The sequence below is a fragment of the Pristiophorus japonicus genome, chromosome 14, assembly GCF_044704955.1.
Source record: "Pristiophorus japonicus isolate sPriJap1 chromosome 14, sPriJap1.hap1, whole genome shotgun sequence".
Classification (NCBI taxonomy): domain Eukaryota; kingdom Metazoa; phylum Chordata; class Chondrichthyes; family Pristiophoridae; genus Pristiophorus; species Pristiophorus japonicus.
In genome coordinates this window covers 65156497-65175633 of record NC_091990.1, presented here as the reverse complement: position 1 = coordinate 65175633, position 19137 = coordinate 65156497, and the positions used below count along the sequence as shown (strand labels likewise).

Below are 19137 nucleotides of genomic sequence, written 5' to 3'. Positions count from 1 at the left end.
AAGGTTCAGAGTCAGTAATGTCAGCAGAGTCCTCTGATGAGTGAACAAGGGTTGGTTGGTTACTGACTGCATCTTCTTCACTCGGTTCCAGTTCATCCGTGTGCTGCAGTTTAACCTGGTCAAGGTGTTTCCTGCATGTTTGCCCATTCTTGAGCATGACAATAAACCCTCCTTGTTTATTGGGAACCTCCTGTTACCCTCCTTGGCTGTAACAGTGCCGGCGATCCACTTTGGACCTTGACCATAGTTCAGTACATAAACCGGATCGTTGATCGAGATGTCATGTGACACGGTAGCACGATCATGATACCATTGCTGACTTTGACGTCTGTTTTCAACACGATCATTCAAATCAGGATGAACAAGAGAAAGCCTGGTCTTGAGATTTCTCTTCATCAGTAGTTCAGCAGGAGGAACCCCAGTAAGCATATGAGGTCTTGACCTGTAACTGAACGGCACGCTCTGCTTGACCATTAGAAGCAGACTTGAATGGAGCTGATCTCACATGTCTGATGCCACTCAGTTTCATGAACTCTTGAAACTCAAGACTTGTGAAGCAAGATCCATTGTCGCTCACAACAATGTCAGGCAAACCACGAGTAGCAAACATGATACGAAGGCTCTCAATGGTAGCTGTAGACATGCTGGATAACATAATAACACACTCTATCCACTTAGAATATGTATCCAATATGACAAAAATCATCTTTCCTAGGAATGGGCCCGCAAAATCAATGTGGATCCTCGACCATGGTTTGGATGGCCATGACTAAAGACTCAGCGGAGATTCTGCTGGTACTTTACTTAGCTGCATGCAAGTATTACACTGATGCACACATGATTCCAGATCAGAGTCAATCCCAGGCCACCATACATGAGACCTAGCAATGGACTTCATCATGACAATATCAGGATGAGTGCTATGAAATTAACGTACAAACTTTTCTCTGCATTTCTTAGGCATGATTACACGATTACCCCACAGTAAACAGTCTGACTGAATGGACAGCTCATCCTTGTGACGGTTGTAAGGTTTGGTCTCCTCACGCAGCTCCATAGGTAAGGCAGGCTAATCACCACTGAGTACACACCGTTTCACAACCGATAAAATAGGGTCATGGCTGGTCCAGATCCTAACTTGTTGAGCATTGACAAGGGTTCCTTCACTCTCAAAAGCATGCATTACTAACAATAGATCTGCAGGTTGAGGCGTCTCCATCTCAGTTGTGGGTAAGGGCAGACGACTCAGTGTATCAACATAATTCTCAGTACCGGGTCTATGATGGATGACGTAATCATAGGCAATGTCAGCGCCCTCCTTTGAATGCGGGATGATGCATTGGTATTGATACCTTTGTTTTCCGCAAACGATGAAATGAGCGGCTTGTGATCCGTTTCTAGTTCAAAACTAAGACCAAACAGATACTGGTGCATTTTTTTTTAACCCCACACACACAGGCCAAAGCTTCTTTCTCTGCTATACTGTAAGCTCTTTCCACTTTAGATAAGACTTCTCGAAGTATACGCAACAGGTTGTAGCTTGCCTGATTCATTTGCTTGTTGGAGTACGCAGCCAACCCCATATGATGAAGCATCACAGGCCAATACAAAACGCTTATAATGAACAAGCAACTTGTTTGAACATAGCAGATTCTTGGCTTTCTCAGGCTCTATCTTGAGACGCACCCCAGACCCCAGTTGTTGCCTTTTCTTAGTAACATATGCAGTGGCTCGAGTAAAGTGTTCAATCTGGGTAAGAAATTACCAAAGTAGTTGAGTAGCCCAAGGAACGAACGCAGCTCCATCACATTCTGAGGCCTGGGTGCATTTTTGATGGCCTCGGTTTTCAAATCAGTGGGCCTGATGCCATCAGCAGCAATCTCCCTTCCGAGGAATTCGGCTTCAGGTGCCATGAATGCACACTGAGTGTTTCAGCCTGAGTCCCACTTTGTCCAGACGCTGTAGGACTTCAAGATTGTTCAGATGTTCAGTGGTATCGCGACCTGTGACCAGAATGTCATCTTGAAACATGACAGTTCTAGGAACGGACTTCAGTAAACTCTTCAAATTCCTCTGAAATATGGCTGCAGCCAAACGAATCCCAAAAGGGCACCTGTTGTAGACGAACAGTCCTTTACGGATATTGATGCAGGTGAGTTTCTTCGAAGTGTCGACAAGCTTCTGTGTCATATAGGCCGACGTCAGATCCAGTTTCGTGAACGGCTTTCCACCAGCAAGAATGGCAAACAGATCATCAGGCCTCAGTAATGGATACTGATCCTGTTTTGAAAATCGGTTAATCTTAACCTTGTAATCTCCACAAATCCTGACAGTGCCATCACTCTTCAACACAGGAACAATGGGACTAGCCCACTTGTTAAATTCGACCGGTGATATGATCCCTTCACGCTGGAGTCTGTCAAGCTCAATTTCAACCTTCTCCCTCATCATGTACGGAATAGACTGAGCTTTGTGATAGTCAGGTCTTGCATTGGAGTCCAGGTGAATCTGCACCTTGGCTCCTGTAAAATTGCCAATGCCCAGTTCAAACAAAGAAGGAAACTTTTTCAATACTTGAGCACACGAAGTATCATCCATCGAGGACAACATCTTGACATCATTCTAGTTCAGCTTGATTTTCTAGAACCAATTCCTGCTGAACAGCATTGGACCATTACCTGGGATGATCCATAATGCAAGCTCGTGAACCACACCATCATATGATGCCTCGATTGCTGCAGCACCGGTATGAGTTCCTTAATGTAAGTACGCAACCTGGCATTGAATGGACTCAGCTTTGGTTTTGCAGCCTTCGTGTCCCACAGCTTGTTGAATGTCCTTTGGCTCATTATCGACTGGCTCGCACCCGTGTCCAGCTCCATTGATACAGGCACGCAATTCAGCTTCACATTAACAACTATCAGCTGGCTCTTGCTCAAGAACGAATATAGTCCATTCACTTCCTCCTCGGGTTGCGTATCCGAGCCATCACTGAACTGGTCGTCATCAACCACGTGAGCCGCACCACACTTGATCTGTTGTGGACACATCCTGTGAAGATGCCCCACTTTCGAACATCCATTGCATGAGTATTGCTTAAACCGACACTGATGAGGCCGATGATTGCCCCCACAACGCCAACAGGGTGAAATCTGGTTCAAACCAGTTCGCGGGCTCTAAGCAGCTCTGCCCGAAGACGATGCTATCTTGTTTACAGTACTTGCCGAGAAACTCCGACTCATCGATGATATCCGTCGTCATGCATGCCTGGGCAGTCGCGATGGCCTTTTTCACATCCAACGTCTCTGCAGCCAACGGCTTCCTGAGAATCGCATCACGGTTGATGACCATCACGAAGATATCATGCAGCATGTCTCCTAGCATGTTCCCGAGCTTACGCAGCTCAGCAAGATGTCACAGGTCGGCGACAAATCCCAACATGTCCTGGCCCTCAGCACAAGCATGCGTGTAGAAACGGTAGCGTGATATGATGATCCCCTCTTTTGGCTTCAGATGGTTACCCACTATCATACACAATTCCTCTTAACCTTTTTTCTGCCGGACTTCCAGGCGAGAGAAGATTCTTCATGAGGCTGTAAATTTTCGGCCCACAAACAGTGAGGAGAACTGCCCTGCGTTTAACTGCGTAGGCCTCTGTCTCCATGCCGTTGGCCACAAAATACTGATCCAGACAGTCGACAAAATCTGCCCAATCCTTGCCCTCCATGAATCTCTCCAGGATTCCAACAGTGCCCATTGTGCATGCGAAGGTTCTTAAATATCGTCGTCGCCAATTCTAATGACTTAAGAGTCTGGTTACTGTAAACTTACTCAGGTGCAGTCCGAGGGGCCAGCATCGCGAGAGGAGCGGCGGAAGTCCGAGGGGCCAGCATCGCGAGAGGAGCGGCGGCAGTCCGAGGGGCCAGCATCGCGAGAGGAGCGGTGGCAGTCCGAGGGACCAGCATCGCGAGAGGAGCGGTGGCAGTCCGAGGGGCCAGCATCGCGAGAGGAGCGGTGGCAGTCCGAGGGACCAGCATCGCGAGAGGAGCGGTGGCAGTCCGAGGGACCAGCATCGCGAGAGGAGCGGTGGCAGTCCGAGGGGCCAGCATCGCGAGAGGAGCGGTGGCAGTCCGAGGGACCAGCATCGCGAGAGGAGCGGTGGCAGTCCGAGGGACCAGCATCGCGAGAGGAGCGGTGGCAGTCCGAGGGGCCAGCATCGCGAGAGGAGCGGTGGCAGTCCGAGGGACCAGCATCGCGAGAGGAGCGGTGGCAGTCCGAGGGACCAGCATCGCGAGAGGAGCGGTGGCAGTCCGAGGGGCCAGCATCGCGAGAGGAGCGGTGGCAGTCCGAGGGACCAGCATCGCGAGAGGAGCGGTGCGGGAGGATAAAGGACGGCGGCAGTGAGGAGGAGCGGTGGCAGTCCGAGGGGCCAGCATCGCGAGAGGAGCGGTGGCAGTCCGAGGGACCAGCATCGCGAGAGGAGCGGCACGGGAGGATAAAAGGACGGTGGCAGCGAGGGGGAGCGGCGGCAGTCCGAGGGACCAGCATCGCGAGAGGAGCGGTGGCAGTCCGAGGGACCAGCATCGCGAGAGGAGCGGCACGGGAGGATAAAAGGACGGTGGCAGCGAGGGGGAGCGGCGGCAGTCCGAGGGACCAGCATCGCGAGAGGAGCGGTGCGGGAGGATAAAGGACGGTGGCAGTGAGGAGGAGCGGTGGCAGTCCGAGGGACCAGCATCGCGAGAGGAGCGGTGCGGGAGGATAAAGGACGGCGGCAGCGAGGGAGAGCGGTGGCAGTCCGAGGGACCAGCATCGCGAGAGGAGCGGTGGCAGTCCGAGGGACCAGCATCGCGAGAGGAGCGGTGGCAGTCCGAGGGACCAGCATCGCGAGAGGAGCGGTGCGGGAGGATAAAGGACGGTGGCAGTGAGGAGGAGCGGTGGCAGTCCGAGGGACCAGCATCGCGAGAGGAGCGGTGGCAGTCCGAGGGACCAGCATCGCGAGAGGAGCGGTGCGGGAGGATAAAGGACGGTGGCAGCGAGGGGGAGCGGCGGCAGTCCGAGGGACCAGCATCGCGAGAGGAGTGGTGCGGGAGGATAAAGGACGGCGGCAGCGAGGGAGAGCGGCGGCAGTCCGAGGGACCAGCATCGCGAGAGGAGAGGAGAGGAGCGGCGCGGGAGGATAAAAGGACGGCGGCAGCGAGGGGGAGCAGCGGCAGTCCGAGGGGCCAGCTGGTGCAGATAAAACAAGGAAGTAAAAAGAAACTGAAGTGTGATGTCACAGCCAAGCGTGTAAGTAACTGGCTGCTGGATTGGTGAATATTTAATCTTTTTCTTTTCTTTTTATTTCTTTATCAGTAGGTAACCTTTGGCATTGTTGCTAAATTAAGTTAATTTAAGGGTTAAGTCATGGCAGGAGAGCCCAGAACCATGTAATGCTCATCCTGTGGGAAATCAGGGATGCTCCCAGTGTCCCTGACTACTATGTGTGCAGCAAGTGTGTCCAGCTGCAGCTCCTGACAGCCCGCATTGTGGCACTGGACCTGCACACGTACTCACTCTGGTGCATCTGCGATGCTGAGGATGTCATGAATAGCACGTTTAGTGAGTTGGTCACACCGCATGTAAAGGTTACTCAGGCAGATAGAGAATGGGTGGCCATCAGGCAGAGCAGTGGAAGGAAGGTAGTTCAGGGGTCCCCTGCGGTCATCTCCCTCCAAAACAGATATACCGTTTTGGATACTGTTGGGGGAGATGACTCATCAGGGGAAGGCAGCAGCAGCCAAGTTCATGGCACCACAGGAGGGCAGGAAAAAGAGTGGGACAGCTATACTGGTTGGGGATTCTATTGTAAGGGTAATAGATAGGCATTTCTGCAGCCGAAATCGAGACTCCAGGATGGTATGGTGCCTCCCTGGTGCAAGGGTCAAGGATGTCTCGGAGCGGCTGCAGGGCATTCTGGAGGGGGAGGGTGAACAGCTAGTTGTCGTGGTGCATATAGGTACCAACGATATAGATAAAAAACGGGATGAGGTCCCACAGGCTGAATTTAGGGAGCTAGGAGTTAAATTAAAAAGTAGGACCTCAAAGTAGTAATCTCAGGATTGTTACCAGTGCCAGGTGCTAGTCAGAGTAGAAATAGCAGGATAGTTAAGATGAATACGTGGCTTGAGGAATGGTGCAAGAGTGAGGGATTCAAATTCCTGGGACCGGTTCTGGGGGAGGTGGGACCAGTACAAATCAGATGGTCTGCACCTGGGCAGGACCGGAACCGATGTTCCAGGGGGAGTGTTTGCTAGTACTGTTGGGGAGGGTTTAAACTAATATGGCAGGGGGATGGGAATCTATGTAGGGAGACAGAGGGAAGTAAAATGGGGGCAGAAGCAAAAGGTAGAAAGGAGATAAGTAAAAGTGGGGGGCAGAGAAATCACAGGCAAAAATCAAAAAGGGCCACATTACAACATAATTCTAAAGGACAAAGAGTGTTAAAAAAAAAGCCTCAAGACTCTGTCTCAATGTGAGGAACATTCGTAATAAGGTGGATGAATTAACTGCGCAGTCAGCTGTTAACGGATATGATGTAATTGGGATTAGAGAGACATGGCTCCAGGGTGACCAAGGCTGGGAACTCAACATCCAGGGGTATTCAATATTCAGGAAGGATAGACAGAAAGGAAAAGAAGGTGGGGTAGCGTTGCTGGTAAAGAGGAGATTAACGCAATAGTAAGGAAGGACATTAGCTTGGATGATGTGGAATCTGCATGGGTAGAGCTGCAGAACACCAAAGAGCAGAAAACGCTAGTGGGAGTTGTGTACAGACCACCAAACAGTTGTAGTGAGGTTGGGATGGCATCAAACAGGAAATTAGGGATTAGTGCAATAAAGGTACAGCAGTTATCATGGGTGACTTTAATCTACATATAGATTGGGCTTACCAAACTGGTAGCAATACGGTGAAGGAGGATTTCCTGGAGTGTATAAGGGATGGTTTTCTAAACCAACATGTCGAGGAACCAACAAGAGAGCTGGCCATCCGAGACTGGATCTTGTGTAATGAGAAAGGACTAATTAGCAATCTTGTTGTGCGAGGCCCCTTGGGGAAGAGTGACCATAATATGGTAGAATTCTTCATTAAGCTGGAGAGTGACACAGTTAATACAGAGACTAGGGTCCTGAACTTAAAGAAAGGTAACTTCGATGATATGAGACGTGAATTGGCTAGAATAGACTGGTGAATGATACTTAAAGGGTTGACGGTGGATAGGCAATGGCAGACATTTAAAGATCATATGGATGAACTTCAACAATTGAATATCCCTGTCTGGAGTAAAAATAAAACAGGGAAGGTAGCTCAACTGTGGCTAACAAGGGAAATTAGGGATAGTGTTAAATCCAAGGATGAGGCATATAAATTGGCCAGAAAAAGCAGCAAACCTGAGGACTGGGAGAAATTTAGAATTCAGCAGAGGCAGACAAAGGGTTTAATTAGGAGCGGGGAAATAGAGTATGAGAGTAAGCTTGCAGGGAACATAAAAACTGACTGCAAAAGCTTCTTTTGATATGTGAAAAGAACACGATCAGTGAAGACAAATGTAGGTCCCTTGCAGTCAGAATCTGGAGACTTTATAATGGGGAACAAGGAAATGGCAGACCAATTGAACAAATACTTTGGTTCTGTCTTCACTAAGGAAAACACAAATAACCTTCCAGAAATACTAGGGACCGAGGGTCTAATGAGAAGGAAGAACTGAAGGAAATCCTTATTAATCAGGAAATTGTGTTAGGGAAATTGATGGGATTGAAGGCCGATAAATCCCCAGGGCCTGATAGTCTGTATCCCAGATTACTTAAGGAAGTGGCCCTAGAAATAGTGGACGCATTGGTAGTCATTTTCCAACAGTCTATAGACTCTGGATCAGTTCCTATGGATTGGAGGGTAGCTAATGTAACCCCACTTTTAAAAAAAGGAGGGAGAGAGAAAACAGGGAATTATAGACCGGTTAGCCTGACATTGGTAGTGGGGAAAATGTTGGAATCAATTATTAAAGACATAATAGCTGCGTATTTGGAAAGCAGTGACAGGATCGGTCCAGGTCAGCATGGATTTATGAAGGGGAACTCATGCTCGACAAATCTTCTCGAATTTTTTGAGGATGTAACTAGTACAGTGGACAAGGAAGAACCAGTGGATGTGGTGTATTTGGACTTTCAAAAGGCTTTTGACAAGGTCCCACACAAGAGATTAGTGTGCAAAATTAAAGCACATGGTATTGGGGGTAATGCATTGACATGGATAGAGAACTGGTTAGCAGACAGGAAGCAAAGAGTAGGAACAAACGGGTCCCTTTCAGAATGACAGGCAGTGACTAGTGGGATACCGCAAGTTTCAATGCTGGGACCACAGCTATTTACAATATACATTAATGATTTGGACAAAGGAATTGAATGTAATATCTCCAAGTTTGCAGATGACACTAAGCTGGGTGGCAGTGTGAGCTGTGAGGAGGATGCTAAGAGCCTGCAGGGTTACTTGGACAGGTTAGGTGAGTGGGAAAATGCATGACAGGTGTAGTATAATGTAGATAAATGTGAGGTTATCCACTTTGGTGGCAAAAACAGGGAGGCAGAATATTATCTGAATGGTGACAGATTAGGAAAAGGGGAGGTGCAATGAGATCGGGTGTCATGGTACATCAGTCATTGAAAGTTGGCATGCAAGTACAGCAGGCAGTGAAGAAGGCAAATGGCATGTTGGCCTTCATAGCGAGAGGATTTGAGTATAGGAGCAGGGAGGTCTTACTGCAGTTGTACAGGGCCTTGGAGTGGCCACACCTTGAAAATTGTGTACAGTTTTGGTCTCTTAATCTGAGGAAGGACATTCTTGCTATTGAAGGAGTGCAGCGAAGGTTCACCAGACTGATTCCCGGGATGTTAGGACTGACATATGAAGAAAGACTGGATCGACTAGGCTTATATTCACTGGAATTTAGAAGAATGAGAGGGGACCTCATGAGAGGGGATCTCATAGAAACATATAAAATTCTGACAGGATTGGACACGTTAGATGCAGGAAGAATGTTCCCGATGTTGGGGAAGTCCAGAACCAGGGGTCACAGTCTAAGAATAAGGGGTAAGCCATTTAGGAGCGAGAAGAGGAGAAACTTCTTTACTCAGAGAATTGTGAACCTGTGGAGTTCTCTACCACAGAAAGGTGTTGAAGCCAGTTCATTAGATATATTCAAAGGGGAGTTCGATGTGGCCCTTACAGCTAAAGGGATCAAGGGGTATGAAGAGAAAGCGGAAATGGGGTACTGAAGTTGCATGATCAGCCATGATCATAGTGAATGGTGGTGTAGGCTCGAAGGGCTGAATGACCTACTTCTGCACCTATTTTCTATGTTTCTATGATCCATCTTTATTCCAGCCTAAGAGTGCCAGCTTGACAAAGACACGTAGCTTATATACAGGTGACCAAGCACACATGCCACCTGCGTACAGCCCGATGACCTCCGACCGCGGCACCCTCTCATGTCTGGTGACCCCCAAGCATTAATACATAACACTCAGCACTGCACATACAGGCTCATGAACACAGACCCCACACTCTGGGTTTCAGGCTTGACCACAGACGGAGTTTCACCGGCACAAGTGGGACACCATCGCTCAATGCCAAAGGGCAAAAGGCAAGGGTCAGCAGTCTCTCTGATTTGTCCGTGAGCATCAGAATATAATCTATTTCCCGCAATTATTGAAACATTCCAAGGATTTACTCACCGGTTTTCCTGGTTTTCCCATTGTGCCATCCTTTCCCTAAAAATAAACAAAGTTGAAACTAAATATTTTCACAATGTGTATATACACTGAACCAGTGAGATTACCGCCATACAAAACTGTTATACAGTTAATAAAGTGTTACCAAGTATGATCTCTGAGTCAGAGAGAGAGAGAGACAGAGGGAGAGACACACACACACACACACACACATGCATAGAAACAGAGGGAGAGGGAGAGAGAGAGAGAGAGAGAGAGAGACATACACATAGAAACAGAGGGAGAGGGAGACAGGGAGAGAGAGAGACATACACAGACAGAGAGAGAGAGACAGAAAGGGGGGGGAGACAGAGAGGGAGGGAGATAGAGAGGGAGGGAGACAGAGAGACAGAGGGAGAGCGAAAAAGAGACAGAGAGAGACACACACCACATAGAAACAGAGGGAGAGGGAGACAGAGTGTCAGAGAGAGAGGAGGAGAGAGAGCAAGTGACAGAAAGGCAAAGAGTGAGGGATAAGCAGTGTGCAAGCGAGGACACTAACCTCACACTGAAACAAGGTGTCGAAATCGGCAGTCTCTGCCTGCCCTGTCTGTAACGGGTGACTGGAGTGAGGAGCATCGACAGGCCCACAGTGTCGGAAGCAACCGAGGTGCGAAAACAGGAAAGGAGGAAGAGGATGGAGATGGAGAGAAGCATTAGAAAGAAACCTTCAGCAGCTGACCACTAGTTGGTCAAACATCTATCCAGCCCATGTGGACAATAGGCGGTGTCTAGAACATGGAGTACTTGAGCATCACAGAGCACCAGGATCGAAGGATTACATTACCATGAAATAGACAGGAGAAAAGGGGAATGAGAAAAGGTCTGGATGTAAAGGGAACCACTCCAATCAGTTTCTGTCCCTGCCACAGCACTGAAACGACCCTTATCAAAGTCACAAATATCATCCTATGTGACTGTGACCGTGGTAAACAATCCCTCCTCATCCTTCTCGATCTTTCCACAACCTTTGACACAGTTGACCACACCATCCTCGTCCAGCGCCTCTCCTCCGTTGTCCACACTGAGTGGGACTACCCTGGCCTGGGTGCATTCCTATCTATCCAGTCATTGCCAGAGAATCACCTGCAATGGCTTCTCTTCCCACTCTCGCATCGTTACCTCTGGAGTGCCCCAGGGATCTATCCTTGGCCCTCTCCTATTTCTCATCTACATGCTGCCTCTCGGCGACATCATCCGAAAACATGTCAAATTCCACAGGTATGCTGATGACACCCAGCTCTATCTCACCACAATCTCTCTCGACCCCTCAACTGTCTCTGATTTGTCACACTGCTGGTCCGACATCCAATTCTGGATGAGCAGAAATTTCCTCCAACGAAATATTGGGAAGACTGAAGCCATGGTCTTTGGTCCCCGACACAAATTCCATTCCCTATCCGCTGACTCCATCCTTCTCCCTGGCCTCTATCTGAGGCTGAACCACACTGTTCACAACCTTGGTGTCGTATTTGATCCCAAGATGAACTTCTGATCACATATCTGAGCCATCATCAAGAGCACCTGCTTCCATCTCCGTCTGCGCCCCTGCCTGAGCTTATCTGCTGCTGATACCCTCATCCCGGTCTTTGTCATCTCTAGACTTAAATATTCCAATGATCTCCTGGCTGGCCTCCAATCATCCAAAACACTGCTGTCGGTATTCTAACTGTCCTGTTCACCATCACCCCTGTGCTCGCTGATCTATATTGGCTTCCGGTAACCGCTTGATTTTAAAATACTCATCCTTGTTTTCAAATCCCTCCATGGCCTCACCCTACCCTATCTCTGCAGCCACCTCCAGCCCTACCACCTCTCTATCTCTGCAACCACCTCCAGCCCTACAACCCTCCGAGATCTCTGCATTCCTCTAATTCTGGCCTCTTGCACATCCCTGATTTTCTCTGCCTCACCATTGGCGGCCGTGCCTTCTGCTTCCTCGGCCGTAAGCTCTGGCATTCCCTCTCTAAACCTCTCCGCCTCTCTATCCTCCTTTAAATCTCTCCTTTAAACCTACCGCTTTGACCAAGCTTTTGGTCACTTTCAAATATCTCCTTATGTGGCTCAGTGTCAAATTTTGTTTGAAAACATTCCTCTGAAGCACCTTGGGACGTTTTGCTATGTTAACGGCGTCATATAAATGCAAGTTGTTGTTTACTCACCGGAAAACCGGGCTGTCCTGCCCCTGGGAGTCCTGTCTCTCCCTGTTAATTATAAAGAGATCAATCTATTAACACATGAATCGCATTAACCTGTAATGACCAGAAAGGACCATCAAGCTGGTCGTGGAGATCTCACACTTACCTTCGCGCCCTTTATACCTGGAGCGCCCGGCAATCCCTGTAGTCCTGTGTGACCCTAAATTAATCCAAAATTAGCAAGTTATTAAAACACCGAGTTTTTGGTACACACACATTGTTTATTTTTAATCATCTCCTCTCTTCTCCTGAAGGCATCAAGGCTTATTGGGATACGATTCCACATGTTCTGCAGCCACCTCCCCTTCCACCAGCCCTTCCCTTCCCTCTCCGTCCCATACCTCAGCCAAGGCTCCGATCTTCAGGTGCAAGACCAGGCAGTGCTTGTCGGCAGGCTGTTGGATTGTGTGGATATCGTAGCTTAGCCTGATCGGACCCGTATCTGATGTCGTCACGCACACGCACAGACACACGCACGCAGACACAGACATGCAGACATACACGCTGGCACACAAGTACACACAGACACAGACGCAGGCAGACGCTCACACAGTCCGTCTGGTAGGTGTACACATGAGAGCCTGGTTTAGTGACTTGACTCACATGTTTTCCGGGTTCTCCTGTCCCAGGGGGTCCGGGGTCCCCTCGAGTGCCTGGTCTTCCTGGAAGTCCGATCACGTCTTTGAAGTTTTCTGGAATGGTGGGGCAAATCTCACACTGATCCCCCTGCACACAGAACCAGACCTCAGCATCAAACAAAACCTGCCAGAGTCATGGCCCTCCAGTGAGGGGGTTTGACAGTTCACTAAAACCAGAGGAACAGTGGGATTTTGGGGGGAATTAGATATCAGTTATTGACAGTAACAGTAAAGAAGAGAGAGCTGAAGCAGGAATTTGGGTGGCAGTTAATCACAGTGCAAGGCAAGGAGGCAGTAATTTGAAGTGATACCAATCACGGACTCAAGCGGGATGGGCAGATGTTGAGACAAGAGAGGCTACTCAATATTGTGTGGTGATGAGTATGGAGCACTCAACACTCAGAGGCAAAGTGGACAGACCAGGGTCAATATCCTGGGATTTTCCACTCAACACCATCATGGGAGCACCTTCAGCACACCAGTTCAAGGAGCAGGCCCACCACCACTTTCTCAGGGCAACTAGGGATGGGGCAATAAATGCCAGCCTTGCCAGCAATGTCCACATCCTGTGAAGGAAAGAAGTAATTAAAGACGTCTTCCTAACAGTGTATCTGAGCAGGGGTTAGATTCGCAGTAATGTCTAGCAATTCTCCAGCGCTCATTACTAACCATGACTTGGCCATTGTGTCAATACAGCTGGTATCGTACTAAGGCCAAAATGGAGCAGCATGTAGATGAAGAAGAGGATGAGGTAGAGATGCTTGAGGGACACACTTTTGAACTGTGCCAGAAAGCTGCTTTAAGAAATTACCTTCGGGGGACCAGATGGGTCCCACTTTGCCCGGTTTCAGCAGGGTTTGTCTGGTGAGACCAGGTGCACCTTCAGCAGAGCTGGAGAATACGTAAGAAATAGGAGCAGGAGTAGGCCATTTGGCCCCTTGAGCCTGCTCTGCCATTCAATATCATAGCTGATCTGATCTTGGCCTCAACTCCAATTCCCCGCCCGCTCCCCATAACACTGGACTCCCTTATTGTTCAAAAATCTGTCTATCTCCACCTTAAAAATATTCAATGGCCCAGCCTCCACACCTCTCTGGGGCAGAGAATTCCAAAGATTCACAACCCTCTGAGAGAAGAAATTCCTCCTCATTTCCGTTTTAAACCCCTTATTCTAAAACTATGCTCCCTCATTCTAGATTCCCTCACGAGGGGAAATATCCTCTCCGCATCTACCCTGTCGAGCCTCCTCATTATATTATACATTTCAATTAAGAGCACCTCTCATTCTTCTAAACTCCAATAAGTATAGGCCCAACCTTTCTTCATAAGTCAGCCCCTTCATCTCAGGAATCAACTAAGTGAACCTTCTCTGAACTGTCTCCAATGCAAGTATAATCACTCCTTAAATAAGGAGACCAAAACTGTTGTAGCAGGACTTCCTTACTTTTGTACAGGTGCAGCACCTAAAATCCAGATCCCTCGGGACCAAGGCCTTTCTGGATTTCGGACATTTCCAGTCTTTCGATTTGCTTTCTGGCATCACGAACCCGAAAATACCCGAGCTCAGGTTCAGGTATTTCCGGATTTTGGAATGTCAGAAAGGGCGGGGGGGGATTCCCACCGAGAAGGTGCTCAGGCGGGTCCCACCAAGGAGGTCAGCGGCAGGTGGGCCCCACCAAGGAGGTCGGTGGCGGGTGGGCCCCACCAAGGAGGTCGGCGGCAGGTGGGCCCCACCAAGGAGGTGCTCAGGCGGGGCCCACCAAGGAGGTCGTTGGCGGGTGGGCCCCACCAAGGAGGTCGTCGGCGGGTGGGCCCCACCAAGGAGGTGCTCAGGCGGGGCCCACCAAGGAGGTCGTCGGCAGGCGGGCCCCACCAAGGAGGTCGTCGGCGGGTGGGCCCCACCAAGGAGGTCGTCGGCGGGTGGGCCCCACCAAGGAGGTCGTCGGCAGGCGGGCCCCACCAAGGAGGTCGTCGGCGGGCGGGCCCCACCAAGGAGGTCGTCGGCGGGCGGGCCCCACCAAGGAGGTCGGCGGCGGGTGGGTCCCACCAAGGAGGTCGTCGGCAGGCGGGCCCCACCAAGGAGGTCGTCGGCGGGTGGGCCCCACCAAGGAGGTCGTCGGCGGGCGGGCCCCACCAAGGAGGTCGGCGGCGGGTGGGCCCCACCAAGGAGGTCGGCGGCGGGCGGGGCCCACCAAGGAGGTCGGCGGCGGGTGGGCCCCACCAAGGAGGTCGTCGGCGGGCGGGCCCCACCAAGGAGGTCGGCGGCGGGTGGGCCCCACCAAGGAGGTCGGCGGCGGGCGGGGCCCACCAAGGAGGTCGGCGGCGGGCGGGCGGGCCCCACCAAGGAGGTCGGCGGCGGGCGGGCCCCACCAAGGAGGTCGTCGGCGGGCGGGGCCCCCCCGCTGAGGTGGTGTTTGGGCCGGCCCTGCCGAGGTGGTGTTTGGGCCAGCCCTGCTGAGGAGGTCGTCGGGTGGGCCAGTGAGGAAGCCCCGAGGTAAGGGCAAAGGTGGTGAGGCAAGCGGGGTGAGGCCCGAGGTCAGGCAGCGGTGGGGCCCTGAGGTCGGCAGGGTCATCAGTTCCGGATTCCGGAACATTTTACGGATTCCAGACTTCCCTGCCACCGATCATCCCGGAATCTGGATTCTCGATGCTGCACCTTGCAATGCCCCTTGCAATAAAGGCCAACATTTCATTTGCCTTCCTGATTACTTTTTGTGTTTCATGTATAAGGAGCCCAAGATCCCCCTGTACCGCAGCATTTTGTTATCTCTCCCTATTTAAATAATAATTTGCTTTTTTATTTATCCTACCAAAGTGGATAAACTCACATTTTCCCACATTTTACTCCATCTGCCAAATCTTTGCTCACTCACTTAGCCTATTTATATCCCTTTGAAGATTCTTTGCGTCCTCCTCACAATTTGCTTTCCCACCCATCTTTGTATCATCAACAAACTTGGCTACATTACACTTGGTCCCTTTATCCAAGACATTAATTTAGATTGTAAATAGTTGAGTCCCCAGCACTGATCCCTGTGGTACCCCACTAGAAACCCGCCAAGGCTGGGTATACCTGCCGAGACTACGTACACCCGCCCTGATGCTGTGTCCCGATTAAGGGCTGACTGCAGTACTGCAAGACTTAGGGAATCCCCAAGGATCCCCCTGAGCCAATAGCGTCATAGGTGCAGGCATCATTCTGTCAGATCATGGATGATCTGTACCTCAGCTTCCTTTTCCCGCCTTTGCTCCATATCCCTTGATACACTCACCCAACAAAAATCCATCGATCTGGCTTGAAGATTTCAATTGTCCCTGAGCATCCACGGCCATGTGGGGGACAGACTTCCATACTTCCACCACCCTTTGTGTGAAGATTGCTCCGTGATTTCACTCCTGAATGGCTCAGCTCTAATTTTAAGATTATGTCCCCTTGTTCTGTACTCGCCCCATCAGAGGAATTGCTTCTATATCAATCCTATCGAATCGTTTTATCATTTTAAAGATCTTGATCTGATCACCCCCCCCAATCTTTTATGCTCAAGGGAATACAAGCCACATTAATGCAACCTGCCCTTGTAATTTAACCCTTTTAGCCCTGGCATCATTCTGATGAATCTGCGCTGCACCCATTCCAAGGCCAATACATCCTTCCTGAGGTGCAGTGCCGAGAACTGAACATAGTACACCAGACGGGGTCTGACAAAGGCTCTGTACAACTGAAGCATAATCTCCACCTCTTTGTATTCCCAGCCCCCTTGAGATAACAGCCAATGATAATTTGCTGACTCACCTTTTCACCTTTCAGCCCATGGAAGCCTCGTGTCCCCGGATTCCCAGGGATACCTGGAATGCCAACTGCACCTGGCTCTCCTGTGTCACCTTTCAGGCCGGGATCACCCTAAAATCAAGAGGATCACATCAGTGAGTCAATAGTTACACACACAGCTTATTGAGAATTTATATCTAACTCCTCACTGCACACCCACGTCCCAATGAGTGTCAACAGCGAAAGCAACTTGCATTTATACCACACCTAAAACATAGAAAAATATCCCAAGGCTCCTCACAAAGCGTGAGAAAAATAAAAGCAACCTGAGACAAGGGCAGGAAGGAGCAGGAATCCATCTCCTCCCAACTTGGTGGGAGATCCATCAGGGAGAGGCGGGAGAGTGGAGCTGTGCTTTCGGATTCTATCCAAGTCGAGTGTGATGGGCGTGGGCCCGTCCTGTCACAGTGCTCTCTCCCACTTCCCAGGCACACGCACACTTGGACAAGCTAGACTGCTCCTGCAGCGTTTCCAAATCACTGAGTGAGCTGGTGCTGCGCAGGTACGAGGCGGTGAAGGTACAACTCCATCGGTGATTGGTCCCCGAGGTGATTGGTTGGCTCCCTCTCCCATGGTACTGCTGGCGGTACATAGGATGATACGCGTTATGACAAGGGGTTACAAGGCGTAAGGCAACATGGAGGAAGAGAGGGATTTGGGGGTACAGATTCACAGGACATTAAAGGAGGCTAGACATGTTAAATTATGAGGATAGATTGCATAGACTCAGCTTGTATTGCCTCGAGTATAGAAGATTAAAGGTTGATCTAATTGAGGTGTTAAGATGATTAAAAGGTTTGATAGGGTAGACAGAGAGAAACTATTTCCTCTGGTGGGGGAGACCAGAACAAGGGGGCATAACCTTAAAATTAGAGCTGGGCCGTTCAGGCTGTTGAAAATGTCAAATGAAAATTTCAAAACTGAGAAGGATAGATTTTTGTTAGGTAGGGGTATCAGGGTTACGGAGCCAAGGCGGGTAAATGGAGTTAAGATACAGATCAGCCATGATCTAATTGAATGGCGGAACAGGCTGAAGGGGCTAAATGGCCTCCTCCTGTTCCTATGTTCCGAAAGGCAGCACCTCAGGTTGAAGAGGCCGTTAAAAAAAAGGTAATGGAATTCTAGATCTAGTCAAAAGATGTTTAGAATATAAAAACCAAGAGATAACGATGGACCCATATTAAACATTAATAGGACCTCAATTAGAGTGTGCAGAATTGGGCTGTGCACCATAGAAAGGATGTTGAGGGTTAAGAGAGGGTACAATTTAGATTCACTAGGATGCTGTGTGATATGAGCAAATACAAACACAAATACAAAGAAAGACTTGAGAAATTCTGGAGCAATATACAGAAGTGCTTAAAATTATGAAAAGGCAGGTCTGTTTCAGCAGACTGTTTCCAGTCATTGGGGGACCATAAATACAATATTAAATGTAAGAGAAACTTCACACACAAAGTTGTGAGGCTGTGGAATTTACTTCCAGGCTTAGTGGTGGGGGCAGAAACTGTGTCAACATTCAGGATGAGATCGGATAGGTGGATGAAGGATCGGGGAAGAGGGCAGGTAAATGTGATTAGGACTGTTCGCCATGTGGAGAGTAAACGCTACATGGACTGAATGGGCCAAATGGCCTGTCACCATGTTGTAACTTCTCTGAATGTCTACGTATTATTCTGCTGCTTGGGCCAAGTTGAGAGCAGCTAGGCCTGGCCCTTTAAGCCCACAAAATTTAGTTGCTGTGAATAGGCACATCCTGAGGCCAATTAGAGGTGAATTGCTTTCTGTCTTTCTCTAAGTTGCTGCTTGTCCAGTGATGGGATCTCCTCTATCTGGGAGTCTACCTTAGCCCCGACGAGGAAGCCTGGCCGGCGAACTGGCAAGAGATGGAGGCCAAGGTCGCCGCTCGCCTAGGGCGCTGGACATGACTGCTCCGAGTGTTGTCCTATAGTGGTCGAGCGCTAGTCATACACCAGCTGGTGGCCACTATGCTGTGGTACTGGCTGGTCACTTTGACCCCTCCTCCTGCGTTTGTCGCCAAGATACAGAAGAAGCTGGTAGACTTCTTCTGGAACAACAGGAAGCACTGGGTCTCTGCCGCGGTCTTGAGTCTCCCGCTTAGGGAGGACGGTCAGTAAGGGAGCTGGCGCCTCACAACTTGAGCCGCCTCGGGGAAATACCCTCCGTGCCTTTCAATTCTGCGTGGAGGGGTTTCCTGTACGGGCTGCTCCTGCACACTCTCAAACTTGCCATCCTCATCTGCCGTCCGGACACGCCATGGCGTACCATCCTGCCATCCAGAGGAGGCGGGGGTCCCCGATGGAGTGCACTCTACGCGGGTGTCCTCCCACTATTTATCAGGGACTTGGCCTGGAGGGTGGTGCACGGAGCAGTCCCGTGCAACAAATTTTTAAGCCGGTTCGCGGGCTCCCAGGCCGCCTGCAATTTCTGCGGTCTGGAAGAATCCGTGTTCCATGTTTTTATTTAATGCACGAGGTTACAGCTCCTGTTCCATTATTTAAAGGGGCTGCTCCTCAATTTCTGGCTGCACTTCAGTCCCACACTCCTGATCTTTGGCAACCCTGTGCAGAGGGGAGTGAGTAGGTCCGAGGGCCTCCTCGTAGGACTGCGCCTGGGCACGGCCAAGGGTGCCATCAGCCGGTCCAGG

At 50.0% G+C, this 19137-nt stretch overlaps 1 protein-coding gene across 15 annotated transcripts in view; it reads right to left on the bottom strand.

Moving 5' to 3' along the window:
• col16a1 (collagen, type XVI, alpha 1) overlaps positions 1 to 19137 on the bottom strand; it is a 618256-nt gene that overhangs the window by 180429 nt on the left and 418690 nt on the right. For all 15 annotated transcript variants that reach the window (XM_070899262.1, XM_070899261.1, XM_070899260.1 and 12 more), the window contains 5 exons: positions 16434 to 16541; positions 12606 to 12728; positions 12109 to 12162; positions 11967 to 12008; positions 9769 to 9804 (listed from right to left, as the gene is read on the bottom strand). In XM_070899262.1, coding sequence (XP_070755363.1) covers positions 9769 to 9804; positions 11967 to 12008; positions 12109 to 12162; positions 12606 to 12728; positions 16434 to 16541 — 363 coding nt within the window. The remainder of the gene's footprint in view (positions 1 to 9768; positions 9805 to 11966; positions 12009 to 12108; positions 12163 to 12605; positions 12729 to 16433; positions 16542 to 19137) is intronic.